Here is a 21088-nt window from a genome sequence, read left to right as displayed (position 1 = left end):
CTTTCTGAACGTAAGGACTTAAATTTCCACTGCTTTCTTTGGATAATAAGCATGGGTTAGAACATTTATGCTTGTTTTAGATATATATTTCTTTTTTTAAAAAAAAAATAGCACGCAGTTATGTACAGGAGTTGATCTGATGCGTGATGTTTATGCTGTTTTGGGAGTGAAAGGGTTGAGAAAGCGTACAGCACAGTGAATGTCACTTCAGTTCAAAAGCAAATAGTCCATTATAACAATTAAATGTATTAGTTAACTTATTAATAAATCTGTTTTCTAAGTAATCTTACATTTTTTTTAGCTTTTGTTAATTTGTAGTTAGTTGTGAAGAAGACTAAAAGATAAAATGAAAATATAATTCTGGTTTTCTTAAAAGTATACCCAGTTCTGTAATCCTAGTGAATACTGCAAGTTTGATCTGTTTTAATTTATTTTATTTAAGCTGGTTTAGAAAGGTCTATAGACAACAATTTCAGCGTTAGAAAATATTATCCAGGAATACTTTCCAAACATCAAACGGAAAATATTACCAACAAATTTTCGACTATCACCACAAACTACACTTCATCATGGTTAATAATGAGATGAAAGAAAACAGTCCATTAAATGAGACCGTTTACATACTTCGGGGAAGTTTACTTTGAGACTGGTTTACAAATCAGAATACTTAAGGACATCCCACATCTGTCTGGCTTCAAAGGCAGACGAGAAGTAGGATGATTGTTTTAAGAAAAAGTCAAATAAACCTACTTAAACATAATCGAATATATTGATTGGAACTTTCTAGACGAAGAAAAATAAAAGGACATTTAAATTCGAAAGTAGATGTGATTTCTATATTTAGAAAACCACAGTCGACGTGTTTTGATTTAAGACTCCTACTGGTTCTTGTTTAAATAAGGATAATATAACACGCGAACTACTGAGATAGTACGAAAAATATAAGTAAGATATAAATTGTGAATGCAGAGTTGAACTAAAAAGTACTTTTGAGTCCCGGTTCTGGCCTAGTTATATAAAAATAAGGAAAATCATTTTCGAATTCTCTTCTTTCTTTGAAAGAGAGGGTTCAAATGATAAGATTGCATTTTCCTGCAGGGTATAGAGATTAGAATTAATACCATTTAATACAGAGAAAATCAGAACGCTCTAGTGGAGCAGACCAGGGTTAGAATCCCCCGCCGTATTAAGAGAACATTTAATACTCAAGTTTTTTAACCTTCTCTGTTCTGACAACGCATGCAATTAATAGACATAATATACGAACTCTAGTTTTAGTTTATCTCAATAACTAAGTGAAAATCAGAAAGGAATGGCATGAGAAATATACGGATATAAACGCAATTTCGGCTTATTTCTCCTGTTTACAAGAATTAATATTAACACTCATATAAAAATATACACTCCATTGAAGACAGTAGAGAAACCTGGAATGAGAAATGTTGTTGTGTGACGTCCTTCCATACATCACAGATATGAACATCTTGTGGAGTGTTCAACCTAAATTAAGATTGAATTCTCTAGCGATAGTTGTACTGAGTATTATACTATGACCGTTTTGTCTTTTTTAATGCATTTTAATATGACTTGTATTGCGCCATTATAGATAAAATGTTAGTTCAAAAAGTTTCATATCATGGCGTTATGACAGCTAAGAATAGCAATCCTTTTTCTATGGGAAAATTCGTATCTAATCCAATGAAGTTTCGATATATAATTCGAATTCTATATAAGGTTAGCAAAACAAAACGAGTGATGTATTCAGTTTTGTTATGTCCAACAACATATTTGCTCTGGCTTTAAATTTACCATTGCACCCATGAAAGAAAACCTATAGACATTTAAGTACCAAAGTAAAGTGCAAATTAAATAAACCTTCTCTTAAATTATTCACAAACCTGTTTTAGAGATCAAATGTGGACCTTTTCAGGGGATTTTACTTGGTTTACTCCAACGATAAAAATGAAACTGAAATTTGCATACATTTTCAAATATCCACACTTTAACATGTTCATTGCCAATCAAGCGATATCGCGTGACGCGAGCTCTCACCAAACGGCCGATCACGCGTTATCGCGTGGACGTCGCTAACTAAATAAAAAAAATATAAAAAAATTGGCCACCACACGAAATTCCACTTTTCAGCTTGGCAATGAAAGTGTTAATAGTATTTCAACTTACAGCTCCATTCTTTATCTCTGGAAAAATGAAGATTTTCGAGCCAAACCTTGGAGCAAAAACTGAACTATTGAAAACATTACAATCTTAATCATCAGGATCTTAAAACAACGTAGATTGTGGAGTGTTTCCAATGTCTGACCCATCTTGCACAAACTTTGTGAAAGTTGAATTCCGTTATGATGTCATAGGCAAAATTATAAATCTGCAGTTGACTTTCAACTTCACTGATAGCCATCGTCCTGCTATTCAAAAATAAGTATTCGTTCTTCAATATTTTCGTCAGCCGTTGATGTCCGTCCTTTCATTGGTGATACATTGGTGATATCTGAAACTCTTGGGGGAGTTTCTGCACCTGCAGAAGTAACATTCCTCCCTTCCCCACAAGAAAGTCGAATCACTGTAGACTGGTCTTTGACACACAACTATGTTCACGCGGCTTATTCAGAAAGGCATTAGTCTGAGTCAAATACGAAACAGTAAGAAAACAACCAACGTTACGCTCTTTCATGTGGGTTAACTCTTCACACTCCATTGAAATGGTTTACGAGACCCTCGGTTAACAAAGGTCTCAAAGAATTTCATTGTCTCCTTGAAATAAAACTAATTTTGTTTGTAAAGTGTGTCTGTAATGACATCACTTTGTTACGAGATCCATCATAGATATGGGTAAAGTTTGCTCTAACCCGAGAATCTCTAAGAAAAAGTAAAGTAGGCTCAAGTTATACCGAAAACGAATGTCACCGTCAACTACTATAATTACATTTACAGTCAATGGAAAATTTATTACATCATCGTAATTTATAGTTTGTAGATGACAAACGTTAAATACCATTAATTATGCAACCGTGATACTTCTTGTAAAATACAATCTGCGTGGTTGGTCATATTATGCAACATCAGTAGATATATTAGCAACTCTAAGAGAAGAAAGGTGTGTGTGTGTGTGTGTGTGTGTGTGTGTGTGTGTGTTTTAACAATGAAAACATGCAAACTGCAAGTATATAAATTAAGTCCCACACCCACCTCCCACACACAAAATTATCATTCTTATTCACGTTTTTTTTTTTTTTTTTTTTTCTTCTTCCCAGTGAGAAAACTGCTCTTTCATTGAAAAGTAAATGAACTGTTTTAGTTTGTATCAGTTTGTAAAAATCTTGAATTTTACATACTAACACAAAATGATTTTCTGGTCGTAGTAGCAACCAGATATAAATGGGTATTCAGGTCTGGGCTAGTATATAACAGTCACTGATCAACACGCTTTGCCTTACTCTAAACAAAACTGCGTTTATTTTTTATGATTAGTCACAGTATTAATGATGATGGTAACAGTAGCTATGTTCAGGGTCGTCTAGGAGAACAGCTTCAGCAATACGTATGAGTATTGTGACGCATTTTAATTTGGTCATGGTGTTCAGAATGAATTTCCTGGAATGAAATAGGAAAAAAAAACAAAAAAACATTATACTTTTTGAATAACATCGTCAGTGGTCAGCAATACAAAGAACTTCCAGGTTATCCTTAAATGACTTGCCTTTATGTGGAAAATATAACTTTTGAAATATTTTTCAAAAATATTTCAAAAGTTAATTTATATTACTAGTGTTTCACAAGTGGTTTACAACCTTTTCGTGTGCGGAATTCGCATTAAAGATAACCGAATCCAGAAAAAAAAAAAAAAAAATTATGATTTCGTGTTAAAACTCGAAATCACAATTAAATCTGCTAAAAACACCAGTTTTACAAAAATAAACAATATGAATTTAAAAAAAATAGTAATTAAATACTACCATTGTTGCAAAAAAAATTATTTAATACAAACTTTTTAAGTAATACTTTAAAATATTCAATCACTGTAGTAACTGTCATTCCTTTTTATAACCCACTAACTGTCCGTTTCATACTTATTTACAATATGGCAACATTTCTCAACTGCCAAAGCACTGACGAACTTTTACATACAGGGTTCCATACGGCTTGAAATTGTAGGTAGAGAATTCAGCACAAAATACTATAAGGGAAATTAACCTGAAATTGTGGTGGGTCCATATTAAGGTTGATTTCAGTTTCGGCATACTTTTATTTAGATTAATACAGATTATTATCTGCCAGGATAACAGCATACTTTTTTTTTTATTTTCATTAAATGTATCTTATTATTTAAAAATATCCTGTTTTTATATATTTCTCTAAAAAGAACACTTTACTCGTATTCTATCCTCTAACATCTTAAGTTATAAGGAATTATTCGATATCTCATGTAATAAGTGTTTCTCTTGAATATTGATAAATATTCCATCTTCACTTTCTCCGTGAAGCTACAAGAAAAACAGCCTTTTGTGCAGCTACATAAAAAGGTTCTATAAATAGAAAATGATTGCAATCAAACGCGGTGCTTTGTTATAGCAATCGACAATGATAAACCATAGCAACAAGTCCGATTTATTGTTTCCAATGTCCTTTAATATTTTTAGCACTTTAATGTAACAGAATTATATTTAGAAACCACAAACCATTATGCAGGTGCCACATTTAATAACAACGACAGCTAATCTAGAAGAGCATGATAACAATAAAATAAATTTAAAAAAAAAAAAAAAGAAAGAAAGAAACGCCGATAATAGGGAAGATAATTCTTCAGTAGTGGCGATAGGACGACCTTCAAAAAGATAGCCTCAATCTTCAGTTTCGTATCTCGCAGCCAATCAAACCACAATAAAGCTATTTATAGCAGCTAATACAGCGAATGTTTCATCTTCTAAATTAGATACTTAGGAAACTAAATGTTTCAGTGTACCAGTGAACATCTTCTACATTTCCTACATCATGCAGACTTTAAGTATTTAAAAGAACACCAGTTGATTTCTTAGAACATCTATTTCGTAACGATTTGAAATACTGGGTGGGTGTTGAAAAATTATCTAGAACTTTACGCGGCCTGCAAATCCGTGAACAGTAAAGAAATCATCACCCTTGGAGGTTCATCCGTAAACTAGGTTACGTTCTTGGTAGGGATGAAAGGGGGGTTGTGGTTTAGAAACAGTTTGTGAAAATGGAATGAGCGTAGGAAAGTGAGGGTGGAGATAAGGTTACTTAACAAAGAATTTCTCTCATTATTCAAAATTAAGTGAATATTGAATACCACATTATTTCTTAGCCGAATATATGCTATGAAGAATTCATTAGAGGTTTAATGGAATATTAACTCTGGTTATATCTCTTGGAAGAACAAAATCTACAGACAGATAGAGGGAACTGCCATGGGTTCCCCCCCCTTTCACCCCCTCTTGCCAGTTATTACATGGAACATTTTGAAAAACGAGCGATTGACTCTTCCCCTCTAAAACCTTCTATCTGGCTAAGATATGTAGATGATGTGTTCTCTATTTGGCCTCATGGCCCAGACATATTAGATTCCTTCCTCGGTCACCTCAATAGTCTACATCCAAGAATCCAGTTTACGATGGAAAAGGAAAATAACAATAGTTTACCCTTCCTAGACGCCTTCCTAATAGTAACCTTTCTTTCTCTGTATATAGAAAACCTACTCATACAGGCAGATACATTCACAAACTCTCCCACCACCACCCCTCCCAGCAATATGGCATTATTAAAATTCTGACCAATAGGGCCCACAATCTTTGTTCCAGTAAAACTGCCCTTTCAACCGAACTCACACACATACATAACACCTTCCTTTCCAATGGCTACAATGACCACAGGATTAAAAAAATAATGAAATCATTCCCCATTCCCCGACCATCTCTTCAGAAATGCCATCACCATTCCTTACATCCGTGGTACTTCAGAAAAAATAGCCAGATCATTAAAAAAATACAACCTCCATACAGCTTTTAAGCCCCACCGTAAACTTGCTACCCTCATTGCCTCCACTAAAGACCAGCTCCCTCCTCTTTCAGTGCCTGGTGTATATAGAGTACCTTGTTCCTGTAAACTTGCCTACTTCGGACAAAGAGGCAGGTCAGCATCCATCCGGTTAGAAGAACACAGTTCTTACATCTGCAAACACGATTATGGTCAGTCTGGCCTTGCAGACCATGTTTTGGATTCATCCCACAGGATCTCCTGGAAAAAACTACCATGCTCCACCATAGTAAATTCAAAAAAGAAAGACTATTCTTTGAATCTGCATCTGCACCTCAGGAATCAACCTAATTTAAACAAATACGGTTGCATTAAACTTCCCAAAATTTGGGAAACTTTAATTATCAGAGATCCCTCTTTACATTCCAGGTCACCTGCAAATGCCCATAGAGGGCACACCACTAAAGTTTTTGTAATCCCCGAAGATGTTTCTGTGACGGATACGAAATATTGGAAGTATTAAAATCTTAGCCGAATAAGAAACTCAAAGATAGGAAATCTAATCTAAGAGTTTCATGCCGAATATAGAAAACTATATAAATATAAAGATCGGCGAGTCCAAGCGTAAGCCAACACCTGGTATATCTTGGCTAAAGTTAGAGGTTTAATGAATGTTCAGATCTAAGCTTTTAGATTCTCTGACCAAATTATATATTTACGATAAATAGCGATATAAATACTTATAGAAACGAATACGTGCATTCTGACATATAAAAGAAAAACATGAGACATTTAAATCTAATTTTACTGCTTCCTTCTGCTGATGAATCAAATTTAAAGACCATACATGTTGCAAGGAAAGAACTTGACGTAATTATTACTCACAAAGAAAACAAATCATGACACCAGTATAATCCTCTTGATGAACTTATCGATGATACTACTTTTTGAACATGATAATATGATGGTACTTTTCGGTATTCTATATCTATTACAGTTTCTTTAAAAGAAAATAAAAATTATAAATATAGGATTATTCGAATGATTATGAACACTATAGAATCAACATATAAAAACATCTAATTTTTATGACACATTTTAAAGAGAGAAAAGAGGACTTCTATTATTTATGTAAATTTTTAGTGCTTGTTACTATTTGTGACAAAGAGAAGAGGCAACATATAGAAACATTGTAAAGATAATTTATGAAGAACTCTGTAAATGACGTCACACTATTCTCGGGACATCTCTCTTGTCCTATCACGAAGTGTTACGGAGTTTCATGTCTCCTCTAGTCTCGCAATTCTATTTCTTAAAATAAATTAGGAAAATTTGATGTAAACATAGTATGGTGATTTGACTTCAATTTCTATTGTTTTCGTTCCTGTTATTATTTATTTATTTTCTTGAGTGTGTGTGTGTGTGTGTGTGTGTGTTTACTGTCTTTTTATAATAATACCTACACTGAGTAGGTATTATTATACCTACACGTAGTTTTTGTATACCCATCCGTACCCCCACCCCTGTATACCGTAGGTATACAGGGGTGGGGGGACGGATACAAAAATGGGTATACAAAAACTACGAATTATTACTGTTACTTTGGTGATTTTTTCCTTATTCATTTCAGTTGACAACAGTGTAAAAAATTAAAGTTAACTTTCCTCAAAATATCACAGCTCAAAGACACTCTCAGGAAAATCAAAACACAATTTCTAGATGAGTATTCACACTAAGAAGTTTCGGAAGTCGTAGTGGATAGTTTCAAGCTGAACATTATACATGGGGGTGAAGATAATGGGTCCAAAAATCCTGTAAAAAAACATTATTAGCAAAAGAAACTTCGTCCCACCCGCACACACGCGCGCGCGCGCACACACACACACACACACACACACACACACACACACACACACACACACACACACACGCCACAATGGATTAAGTTTAGCACAATTATATTTTCTTTAATTTTCTTAAGTTTCTTTCGCATAAGTTGATCGCAGTTAGTGTTATGAAATCCATAGCGTTTGAATATAAATTGACTCCGTTTATTACAAGTGTAAACCGTCATAATCTAAAATATTTGTTACAATTCCGTTGAGTTCTGGTTTCATTGCGTCATTAAATTTTCATCTCTTTTTAGAGTCCGATGGGTGGGGTGGGGGTGGGGGAGGTAAGAAGTGTGCTTACGAGTGTGTGAGAGAGAGAGAGAGAGAGAAAGTGACCCAGAAACTGCAGGAAGTTATGCCAGTTTGTTTTCTGACATAAATATATGGCCTATTTTCCTCATTCCCCAATTTTCTCTTTCTTTATCTCTCTCTCTCTCTACTATAACGCTCTGATAAATAATCCAAACCAGGAAAAGTGAATACCTGCCAAGCATACAATCAAGCACCCAGGTCTACCTACGAAAAACACTCTCGCGTCCAAAAACGAAAAAAAACCATATAATGACTAAGTGGAGAGGGAACAAACGCAGTCGAACTACTGAAACTGAACAAATAAAGTCAGTGCTGTACAAATATGTAGAAATCATAACAACAAAATATCACTGTAGTGGTTCAATTTTTTTCCCTTGTTGACTTTTTATTATTAAAATAAACAAACCTATTCCCTACCCTTATTGTGGAACTCATGCATAGCAATGAAAACAATAAATATATAATTGGTTGCATACTGGGCAATGCAATTTTTAAAAATATTCTACCGTCTCTCTTTCACGCACACATGCATTGTTTAAGTACATTTTAAATAAAACAGAGTGAATGCATGCATGTTGATAAAATCAACAGGAATAGAATTTTTTAAAAAAGGAAAAACATTTGGAAGGAAAGTGTTAATATGTTAATAAAAAGAAATAAACATTTGTATTACCATAATAACGCCATTTTGCATCGATGTTATCTTTTCTTCCAGATCTGTAAGTAACACTTTGACTTGCCTATTGAAATGATTGATGATCCTAAAATCGGATCATGTAGGCAAAATGTATTCGCATTGCTAGAGAACACTTTATTTGAAAAAAAAAATAGCTCACATTTAACCAGCATGACAACTTATGTGTGCATATTACAGTTAGTACGTTTTTTTTTTTTTGGCTAGACGGGTGAAGCAAAAATGCTTTTCATATTCCCCGTTATCTGTAAAGAAAATGTATGGATAGGGTAATATAGAGCTGTAGGCTCTGATCATGGCAGGAGGGGTAACAATAATAGCCGAGCCTCAGTTAAAACTTCTTTTGCTACAGCTCTGCTATTCTCCCTGGGTACCAATTTTAGTCGCCTCGTACGACATGCATGGGTTACAATGACGCTATTCTTATCCCGGCCACAACACGGGGATACAGTGAGTACTTAAGTTCTTAAAAGAACTGGGCGATAGACTGAGTCCTTGACTCTTTATCCCGTCATCTGAATGAAGAGAATCTGTGTGGATGGAGTGTTATTGAGCTAAAAGCTCTAGTCATGGCTGGGTAACGGCAAATGACTCTTTATCCCGTCATCTGAATGAAGAAAATCTGTGTGGATGGGGTGTTATTGAGCTAAAAGCTCTAGTCATGGCTGGGTAACGGCAATAGCCGAGCCTCAGTTAAAACTTCATTGGCTACAGCATTGCCATTTGTTACCCTGGAAGTCCTAAAAAGGACTTGATCTTCACTCTCCTCATAAACAGTTAGTACTTTCCTTATAAGGACTGGCTTAAAGGGGCGAAGCAAGAATGCTTTTCATCTTCCCCGTTATCTGTAGAGGGCAGTGTAAGGATAAGGTGTTATTGAGCTATTAAAGCTCTGATCATGGCAGGAGGGTAACAGCAATAGCCTAGCCTCAGTTAGAACTTCATTGGCTACAGCATTGCCATCCATTACCCTCCAAGGGTATTAATCACCGCATCTCACGGTCGATCCATGCCCCATTTACAGTTAGTACTCGCAGAACGCAGAACGATACTGATATGATGGGTGAAGCATAAATGCTTTTCATATTCCCCTCCATCTGAAAAGGAAAGTTCTTTGGGTGGAGAATTATTGAGCTTTAAGCTCTCCCTGAAAGGGCAGTGAGATTATCTGTGTTCAGCTGAGCATAAAATTGATTTGGGTCTCTTGTATTTGCAGAAATCTGCTTCATTATAGTCTGAAGCTTGCTTGATCAGTGGGTTCGGATGATTAATTGTCTTGATGAAGAACTTTTCAGCTAGGTCGTGAAGGAGAGGTGTGATGTAGGGAATGTTGACTTCTCTGTGAATTTGGGAGTTTCTGATAAACCACAGAGCATCCAAACTCATTCTCAGACATTTGTTCTGTATTCTCTGCAGCTTTTGAATATTTGTTTTCGAAGTATGACTCCATGCAGGAGATGCGTAAGTAATGACTGGGCGTATTACCATCTTGTATATGAGCAGTTTGTTCTGAGTATCAAATTTACTTTTTCTGTTGATCATGGGGTAGAGCTGCGCTATTACTTTGGATGTCTTTGAACTTATGTGTTCTATATGGTTGGTGAATTGTAGTTTTTTGTCGAGAATTACTCCGAGATATTTGACTGTATTCTGCCATGGGATTTTAACACCTAGTAAATGTATATCTTCCTTGATTTGAGGCTCTTTTCTTATATTGTTAGTGAACGGTATGGCTGAACTTTTCTGTGGATTGGATTGGATTCTCCAGTCCATCAACCATTTCTCTAATGTGTGAATACTGTTTTGGAGTCTTTTGACAGCTAGTTTGGGGCTGAGGGATCTTGCTAATAATGCAGTGATTGTTGAGCTTAGGTTTTGAGGGATATCAGCAATATAGATAGAAAACAGCAAGGGGACCAAGAGTGAGCCCTGCGGCACTCCTGCCAGAACCTTGCATCTAGTTGATACAGTTTCATTTATTTTGACTTGCATGTATCTGTCTCTGATGTAAGAGTGAATTATTTTAACTAGATTAGTAGGCATATTGAATCTGATGAGCTTGTAGAGAAGACCCTGATGCCACACCTTATCAAAAGCCTTTGCAGCATCTAAACAGACTGCAGCTGTATGAAAGTTCCGGTTGAAGCCTTCGGAGATGTATTCGATCAGCCTGTGGATCTGCTGAACGGTGGAGTGGTGTTTTCTAAATCCAAATTGCTCATTTGGAATTATACATAGTTGGTCCGTTTGTGATTGAAGCCTAGTAAGGATTACTTTTTCTGCGATCTTTCCAAGGTTAGACAGAAGACTGATAGGTCTGTAGCTTTCAGGGAGTTGGGCGTTTTTTCCAATCTTTTTGAATGGCGTGACATCTGCTATTTTCCATGTTAAGGGGAAATACTTGAGGATAGCATTAATTATGTTGACTATATGTACAATGGCTTTTCTGGAGAGTAGTTTAATTATTTTGTATGTAATTCCATCTGAACCTCACAGTTAGTACTTCTTATAAATCCTTATAAGGACTGGCTTAAAGGGGCGAAGCAAGATTGTTTTTCATATTCCCCGTTGTCTGTAGAGGACAGTGTAAGGATAAGGTGTTATTGAGCTATAAAGCTCTGATCATGGCAGGAGAGTAACAGCAATAGCCGAACCTCAGTTAGAACTTCATTGGCTGCAGCATTGCCATCCATTACCCTCCAAGGGTACCAATTTTAGTCGCCTCGTACGACATGCATTGACTACATTGGTGCTATTCTTATCCCGGGAACCTTATAGTCCTTATAAGGACTCGCTTAAAGGGGCGAAGCAAGAATGCTTTTCATCTTCCCCGTTATCTGTAGAGGACAGTGTAGGGATAAGGTGTTATTGAGCTATTAAAGCTCTGATCATGGCAGGAGGGTAACAGCAATAGCCGAGCCTCAGTTAAAACTTCATTGGCTACAGCATTGCCATCCATTACCCTCCCGGGAACCACACGGGGATACATTTAGTACTCTTACGATATGTAAAATTTAAACAGGTGTACTCTTAAGTTCTTAAAATTCTTAAATTTAAGAAATTTAAGTTCTTAAATTTCTTAAAATATGAAAATTTATCTTTTAATTTTTTAGTAAAATATAACTTATCTTACTATTTCATAAAAAATAATTTTTAATTTAATAGCTTATATGAGCATGTGCTTACCATTAAAATTGTCAAACGCCCTCAAACTAAGGGACAAGATATTTAAAAAAAAAAAAAAAAAGTGAAGTAAATTACTGTTGTCACCCTCAGCTGTAGATATATAATGCTGGCACGTTAATTATCGTAGACCAAATAATCTCTGAAATTCTTGATAGTTAAAACTAGGTGGCAGCTACCCTACAAACAGCGGGCCGGGTCCTGAAATGATGGGCTGATCGTTCCGGGAATATGAGAAGACACACGTTCTCATGTTTTCCTTTACCGAAACAATACTGACAAATAAAGAAAGCCATTTTTTTTTTTTTGTATCACTTTCGTTCCGTCAATATCCATAAAATAATGGGGAATTATGTTTAGAGCTACTAATTTGAATTATGAGAGGAAACACGAGCTGACAGATAATGTTTCTTAGTCCTCAAATGTACAATCTAAGCCAGCTGTTTATTCTCGGTTTACACTGTGTTTTAAAGACTTGACCTGCGAGATTTGATAGCGTAAAGGCCATGCACATTCAGGCTGTAGATAGAAGATGATATACATAACACCCACTATCAGAGACACGGCAAAAATGTCAAGGGGTTAAAGGAAGTGGAAAGTTAAGGTTGGGCAGTAGGAAATGCAATTATGTATGGCATTTATTCATTTATAAACTTAAATATTCCTTGAGGGAGAAACGGATTAGATTTGGTAAGTTCCGAATACAGAGAGAATACCAAATACTGCAGTATTTAAAGCAAACCTGATTCTTCCCGGATCAAAAAAAGAAAGAAAGAAAAAGAAAAACGAATGCCGTATCATTGAAATAAGAATTGAATCCTAGAATGAATTATAGCTTTTTGTTTTTCAATGAAACTTCCAACTCAGTTCTGAGTTGCTATAAACGTACTGTATAATAATGATATTATTCTATTTGTTGCGGTTACTATGGTTACTGTAATACTTTCATAAGACTTCAGTTTAGCGAAGAAATCTATACAATTGCAAAGAGATTTATCTACATTGCACAATAATAATGCACATTTGAAAAAAAACGGTGATATAATGATAATAATGTAAAATCAATCATGTAGTACTATCGTCATATCCTTTTAGGGTTCATTAAAAAACGGCATTCAAAAGGACAGCTTTGGTGGTTGAACAAAGGTTTTCTGTAACTTGACTCATTTGTGGTACTAATGTGCTATAGATTTTCAGCCTTTCGTGGTTGGATTGTCAATAAAGTTATTGCGGTTGGAACTGGAATAAATCAGCCGGTATGATTGACAGAGTGGATTGCTTATCCACTCTTCAATCAACAGGTGTGGACTCGGATCCCACAATGAGTATGAATGTTTGTGGATGTCCTTAGATGGTAATATTTCATTACTCGACGTGAGATCATCAGACGATTATCTCTTCTTCTTTCCATGATCCATGATAGGACAAACATCAGAAAATATTCCACACAGAAATCCTTCAGTCAGTCCTTGATCGATACTTAGCTTTAGTCTGTAAATGTTAGTCCATTGTTAATATTGTATATCCGGTTTATTCTGAGTCTTCTTTTCTTTCTCGAGTTCCTGGAATATCTCCTTCAAGGACTTGCACTGGAAGGTTATCAAATCTGTTAATATGGCCAAGCCAAATGAATTGTTTCATTCGAATCTTTGTTATCTTTCTTGGACCAGAGAAAGAGCTTTTTCTTTGCCTCTCTTTCTTCTGAATTTGTGATATCATAGGAGACTTGTACAGCATCTCATTTCAAATGCCAGCAATCTTTTTTCATTTTCTTTGAAAAAAAAAAAAAAAGGGCCAAGTTTCACTTCTCTATAGAAGTACGGAATTAACAAGTATGTCAATAAGGCGTCATCTGTTTGTAATTATAAATTTGTTATCTGACCATAGTAGTTTTAGTTTTTGGAACACTATTGCTGCTTTTGCAATTTTTCTTCTCATATTCTCTCTTGGTCTTCAATATGTATTAAAGTTATTGACTACGTATTTGAACTGGTTTGAACTGATCAGTTTCTTTACTCTCAAGTAGAGTTTCTGCTACAGCATTTCCATCTGGGCAAGAAGTAGATATTTGTCACTGTAATCGTATATTTGTCACTGAAATATGGGATAGCCCCTCCTCCCTTGATTTCAACAATCATTTCAAAAAATCAGTACAGAAATTCAATCAATTGTATTATTTTGCTATCCATTGCATAATTCTGTAGAAATTTCCAGAGGGCATCATGCCAAATAGAATCAAAGACTTTTTGTAGATCAATACAATTACAGTACATTACTTTATTATCTTCTGTATGTTTTTCTCCTATGATATTAAGTATAAATGTACTGTCTACTGTACACCAGTCCTTCCCAACTCCATCCTTATAGTCGGAGAAATTTGATTTTTCTATTTTTGATTCAGTTCGCATTGGTATGATGAAAATATTTTGTTTGGATGGATTGGAGCTGATAAAGTTAATTGTCCTAAAATTATCGCACTTTTAGTTGTCCCGCCCTTCCCTTTTTTTTTTTTTTTTAATGAGAATAAGAACAACTGTGCCAATCTTTTGATCAGTTTTCTGTGCTCTGCAACTGCTGGCGAATTTTGTGAAACACAATAACAAGAGAGTTCTTCCACTTTTGATGGATATTGTCAATTTCTACCTTGTTATTTATGCACACTTAAAATGTTTATTAGTTCATATGTAATAAGAAATAACAGGAGTAATTGCCAATGTTAGAAGACGTGATATCTGTTAAGTTTTAGTTTGTTAGTCTAAGAAACTAAAGGAAGTAAACTTAACCATTTTTTTTAAAAATAATTTATCGCAAAAATACTGTTGAAGAACGGGTTGGAAAAGGGTCACATACTTGAGTTTAAATGATAAAAGTGAATTATATTTGACAAACTAGAGGCGACAGAGCACGAAAAGTGCAAGGGGTTATACAAAACAGACTTAGACTGTGGAATCCTTACTTGCTATGTTAAAATACCCAATAGTTTACTCTCAAAAGTATGAAATATAATCGTTTTATGGTATCCTTTGCACTTCTGAGTCATTTTACTACTTCTTAGCGACATAAATGACTGCGAGACTTCTCTTTAGTGTAAGTTGATACTTTTGCCGACGATGTCTGAACCTAAACATTCGTGTTTTTTTTTTTTTTTTTTTTTTTTTTTTCCCTCTCGCAGTGGCAGGCACTGAAGTATGCCAGCAATCACGAATCAGACGCTCCTGTAGCCCACATGCAAAATGGGCCAGCCATCGTATAAACAGCACCATCTTCACGTGAACTTAATGGTCAGACCAAACAAGACAGACACCTGTTCTCTCTCTCTCTCTCTCTCTCTCTCTCTCTTTCTAACGTTAAGTACAAGGATTTTTGAAGGTCCACAACCAGTCAAAATACCTCTGGGGTAGAGATTGAAGTACATGCAATTTTTCTCCCTCCCCACTTCTAGTTCTAAATGTCAGGGTGACTGGAATGAAAAATGACGCTAAAACAACCTTGCAGTAAAAAGATTTTTCACGTGACTGTGTGCCCTACTGAACTTTTCTAACATGTGGGTATTAACAGGGAATGAGACAAGTGATAACCTCGAACCAGAAATTCCATAAGAATACAATTTATGTTTATTCACTTTTCAGTTGTCGATTTAAAAAAAAAAAAAAAACTCAAATATTTCAAAATATCTTCTATTGGACTTTATTAACAAAAAAAAAAAAAGTAAATAAAAACGCGTTAGTTTTGTTAGTCTATGTTTGATTTTTACTACACTTTATATTATTTAACTATATAATATATAATAATAATAATATATTATAATTATATATATATATATAATATAATATAATAAAGTATATTATTTAACTAGTTCAAGTTTTTTTTACAATAACATTAGAAATAATAATGCAATATATCATAAAATTTAAATAATGATAATATTTTCTAAAATGTTCGATATATATTTAACAAGTGATATACTACACCGGAGGAAACATAATACACCTTTAAATATTTTACATGGTATTATTACAAATAAAAATAAAAAAGAAAAGATTAGGTACGCTTATATTATATTTAGTCTCGCATACAGGCTGCAGATGTCTTGCTTTTTTTCAGTGAACTGGTTCATTTTTTATCTCGTCAAACTGATAGACGCTAGCCAAAGAACAAACTCATTTCACAGACAAAATTCTGTGTACTGTTATGTAGTATAGCAATCCCTCGATTAGTGCGCCTAATGCGTTCTTTAAAACAGGCGCATTAATAGAAAACGCACTAATCGAATACAATAACTTATGGAAAAAAAAAGTATAATTCGTTCCTCAGATTTCTTTTTTGAACCTTAATTTTTTTATAAAAGAATTAAGGTATGTCTCAGGGCCTAGTTAAAGGAAAACCATATAGCTGAAAGACAATAAAACATATTCAGAATATAAATTTATTATTCTACTTCTTAACAAAGAATTGAGCTAGGGTAGTTTGGCGGGCATTTTGTTTCTTTCTTTTTTTTATACAACTGACGGTATGGCCCTATTGCCTCTTCTATTCTTCTGCAAATTTTACTGCTTCTCTCTTCATCAGGGTCAGCCTCTAAGCATTGTTGCTTAAAAACTTCGATTGTACGGAAAATATTTTCAAATTGTTTCTGAGAAATCTCTTTTGGCTGACTATCAGTGGTTAAATTTTTCCGCTGTGCATCTAAATTTAGCAGATCGGAATCACTCAATTCTTCAGAATGAGATTTAATTGATTTAATTAACTCTTGGACGTTATCATTGAAGGGGAGAAAGAAATGAAGGACGTACGAATTGGTTGCCAACACGCGAAATCACGTGCTTTATAGATAAAATTTCCCAACTGCTATACAAACGAAATGGTTACCACTTTAAAAACTACAATGATCATAAAAGAGAAGTTAATTTTCCGACGTTTAATAATAAACAACTCATCCCAGAAGACGGATTGATTACCCTATTATCGGAATGGATTCTCCTTTTTGTGACATGCGCAGAAGTGTCGAAGGGTCTCGAATCTGTGGGCGTATTATAGCAGACGACATAAATTTTGGCGGAAAAAATTGGGAACATAGTATACATAGTGTACATGGAAGTAGTGTAGTATGCCATTAAAAATAACTTTGTAAAATGTTTTAAATCGGTAACTAAATTATTTCATTCTGGTGAGTGATTTTTTTAAAATAGTTAGCCATAAAAATGTATAGATAGAAAATTTTTAAAATCTGTAACATTTATTTTTAAGATGTATATAGGCGCACTAATCGAATTTTAGAGGTGCACTAATCGAATTTGGGTGTCGAAAAAAATGTCGCACTAATCGGGAATTTGCTGTATAAAGTGTCTTCCCTCAGTGAGTCCTGAGACACCACGAAAGACGCCAATCAATAGCAAATTGACTTAGAATTTGACATGTGGTACTTGACAAAAATTCAAGATAACGTATTTTGCTATAATAACTATCAACCATTTCAATTTCTTTCAAAACGGAGAAGGTGCACATCTTAATAAGTTAAAGCCGATTGGGCGATTGAGTGCTTATACAGAATGGTGTTACGGTGTTAAGCAACGCTTTCTCAGAATTATTCCTAACGAACTGAAGTCGTATTATTGTTATGTCGTTGTCGAATTTAAATGGGACTAACGGACTTATGAATGAAATGAAATGGGACTTAGTATTGAAAGATGTACAAAAGCTGCTTAAATTTAGACGTGATAATCAGGTAAGAGTTGATCTTTGAGTTCCAACTGTCACCACTCTTCCATTTTTGGTACGTCGGCATCAATTTCCGATAAAGGTATCATTCTCCTTCACAACCAGCAAGTCGCAATGGCAGCAGACAGGGATGGATTTACTGAAATCTATCTTTAAGCAAGGGGGGGGGGGGAACAGCATTACGTCATGCTATTTGAGTTGCGATCAATGGAAAAATACAAAAATGAATTCCCAGATGGAAGCAAGAAAATTGACCATTATATTTAAGGAAGTCCTATACTTTCTTGTATATCCTTAACGATCTTTGATTGTAATATTTTTATTGCTATAAATGAGTGCCATTTTTCACACATTTGGATTTGATTCATTATTCACCTTAATTACAGATGCGTTGATATCTGAATAAAATTACTGATGTTACTATTAATTTATATATTCATGATACGAAAAATATATTTCGCTCGCGCGTGTGTCTGTTCAGAATTTTCAACTTTATTTTGTCTCTCAATATTTCTGTCCTTATCAGTAAAATTCTAAGCTCCATTTGGCTTCATTTGTAATGTAATAACATTCGAACGTAAACAGATTATGATTTGCGATTCTGCGCTTACTTATATAAATATTATTTATTTTGAAAGATAATATTTACTCTGAAAGTTGAAAATAAACATCAATTAAAATTTTGTATAACGTATATACCAGTGATAAATGGTTAAAATGAACGTGTTGTTTCCTTATGGTGTGCAGAACAACATGAAACAAACAATTGATGGAAAAAGTAAAGGGGGGGGAAAAAGACTCCCATTAACAACAAACGAAAAATAATCCAGGCGTCTGTTTTGCGTTATTGTTCTCAAAGTAGTTGACCCCGTTGGATAAAGAAAGTAATACGATCCCTACAAATGCAATGGGCCGTCAGCTTCGTCTGTTGCTAAGATCTTGACTCCTCCTAAACCAATCGTGGGCTGTTAAACTTGCCTGCCTTTAACTGTGATATTTATGTGATGTGACAAGTGAGTTACTTGGGATGGCAGAACGATAACAAATAAGATTTAATTCTAGGTATGTGTCATAAAGAAATTACTTGATACTAATGACGATTGTCAAAGACTCAGAAAACCATTACTGACAAAATAACAGTTTGGGAAATTCCGATGTCAGAATGAATCAGACTGACTACATTGAAAAGTGGAGGAAAATATTTTGTTGTTTACAATTACGCTAAAGCAACTAAGGCAAGTGTATCACGTCTGTCAATTGTGTGTACTTTATTGCGAGTTTGTTTGAATCGCAAGAAGGGAGTGGGGAAGGTGCCTCTGATGTTCCTCAGGTTCTAGAGGATGGATGGAATACAGAAATTCAAATATTTTTTAAAATTTTATTTAATAACTTGTCTAAGTTCCACTCTGGTCTTGTTCTTCCTACATATGATAAAATTTTCCTTTGTTAATTGTTGACTAAGACGGATGGGATATCGCGATTCGCTATTTCAATCGAAATAGATTCGGTATTATACAAACGTACGTAATCCTTCTGCTATCCTCTAGATACGTATCCTAAATAAATGATTTCTTATTTAGTTATTGTTACTTGTAAGTAATTTACGTTATTAATTACGTTGTGTGTGTGTGTGTGTGTGTGTGCGCGCGCGCTGTTACATGATATGGTTCGCGACTTTAAATCCCTGTCTTTCTAATATGAAGCCCGCCTCATGTTTTAAGCACAGAAAAAAGAAAGAACAAACACTACACAAATCAAGTTAATTAATGTCTGTCATCTGTGCGCATGTGTTCACTCTGGCCATTTTTTGTCTGTTTTACGTTTGCATTTTCTTAGATGGGAAAAATCTACTGTCTATGTTTAAAGAATTAGATTCCACTATAATGTTTCTAATGTTCTTTGGAATTTATTTCATCATTTTGCTGAACTTGAACGAAATATAACATTGTTATGTTAAATATGGCATTTAGTCTACGTTAAAATGTTTGACATTTTTAATATGTGTCGTTTAATAAAATTAACTCATTCTTATCGGGCTGTTGAAATTTCAATTCGTAATTTTATGAATTAAAAAAAAAAAAACTTTTAAAATCATGATGTAGCTACGGCATTTTGATTACCCGCAGTCATTAAATCTCTCGTTTGGTTTGTTAATTCGGATGAAGTTTGAGTGCCTTTTGTCGTTTATGTAGAATACTCCTTGGCATAAAAAAGTCGGATATTGATTTATCGTACTTTTTCAGGATAACAAAACACACTTTAAATACTAATAGATCAAAATTCAGTCGTATTACGAAAGATTCCCATTTGCATCACCACCATTTCCACCACCCCCCCTCAAAAAAAAAGAAAAAGAAAAAATGTTTTGCTTCAGTACCTTTAAACATAAAAACTTTCGATATGCCTCGTTAGCCAACACGTGGTTTTGTAATATTTGTAAAATTTTTTTCCTCCATTGCAGAATTGTTTCTAATTTTTGTTTCTTTTATAGGAACCGCCAAAAAGGAGAACGAGCCTTCGCAACCTACACGAATATTTTCGCCAGTGATCCACGCGCACACGCACACACAAATGTATCGAAAAATGAAGATTTCACCACCATCTGAGATGATCAAAAAAAGCAATCCAACACTGCCACTTAATTATTTTCATCATCATCAAATTGTAAACAAATGAAAGAATTATTCTTAATACTACATCAGCTAAAATATCAATACAAAGAATGAATAAAGAGAAAGATTAAATTATACTCCACTCTTTTGAATTTCATCCATTCCAACGAAGTTAGTATAAATAGACGTGGGGGAGGGGGCGGGATTTCTGAGAATTTTTTTTAATATGGAAATAGATCCTATAATTTCTCCTCTTAGGAGAAATTATGTAGAAAGTTACAGGGTGTAAGTGACTTACATAAATTATTTCATTTATTGTTATATATTTGCATGGTCTAATTCTGGTATGAGTGACATCCTATCCACACTTACGTTTCAAATAAAAAAAAAATGCAATTATCTAGAGAAGTCACTTTTTCGTGACATTTCTAACTCTACGAGCTGGCTCGTTCAGCAGCTGTGATAAGTTTAAGATTTATGAAATGAAAGTCTGGTGACTTTGCATTTGTTAAGTATAAGAGATTTCGAAAGTTACTGGATGGGATATAATACGTTATTATTTTATAATTTTTTCGCTTAATTATCAAGTAAATTATAGTGATAAGAAATATATTATTGTTATTATCTTACAATCATTCTAAAACTATCCTTAATCCAGAATATTTAAAAAA

At 34.4% G+C, this 21088-nt stretch overlaps 1 protein-coding gene across 2 annotated transcripts in view; it reads left to right on the top strand.

Annotated features, from left to right (window-relative positions):
- The window catches only part of LOC150110133 (nicolin-1-like), a 97409-nt gene extending 76806 nt beyond the window's left edge, over positions 1-20603 (top strand). Inside the window, exons 1-2 of one of the 2 annotated variants that reach the window (XR_016548233.1) lie at positions 18705-19040; positions 20297-20603. Coding sequence is in view for 1 of the 2 variants with exons in the window: in XM_090391645.1 (XP_090247771.1) it covers positions 20297-20353 (57 nt within the window). In the remaining variant the exon portion in view is untranslated. Of the gene's footprint in view, positions 1-18704; positions 19041-20296 lie in introns of those variants that run through there. The other variant, XM_090391645.1, reaches the window with a different exon arrangement.
- Positions 20604-21088: the final 485 nt, after the last annotated feature.

Source organism: Typopeltis vanoorti, chromosome 1, assembly GCF_054136105.1.
Source record: "Typopeltis vanoorti isolate ZY-2024b chromosome 1, IOZ_Tvanoo_1.0, whole genome shotgun sequence".
NCBI classification, from domain to species: domain Eukaryota; kingdom Metazoa; phylum Arthropoda; class Arachnida; order Uropygi; family Thelyphonidae; genus Typopeltis; species Typopeltis vanoorti.
The sequence above is the reverse complement of the archived record's forward strand: the minus strand, read 5'-3'. Positions and strand labels throughout refer to the sequence as shown.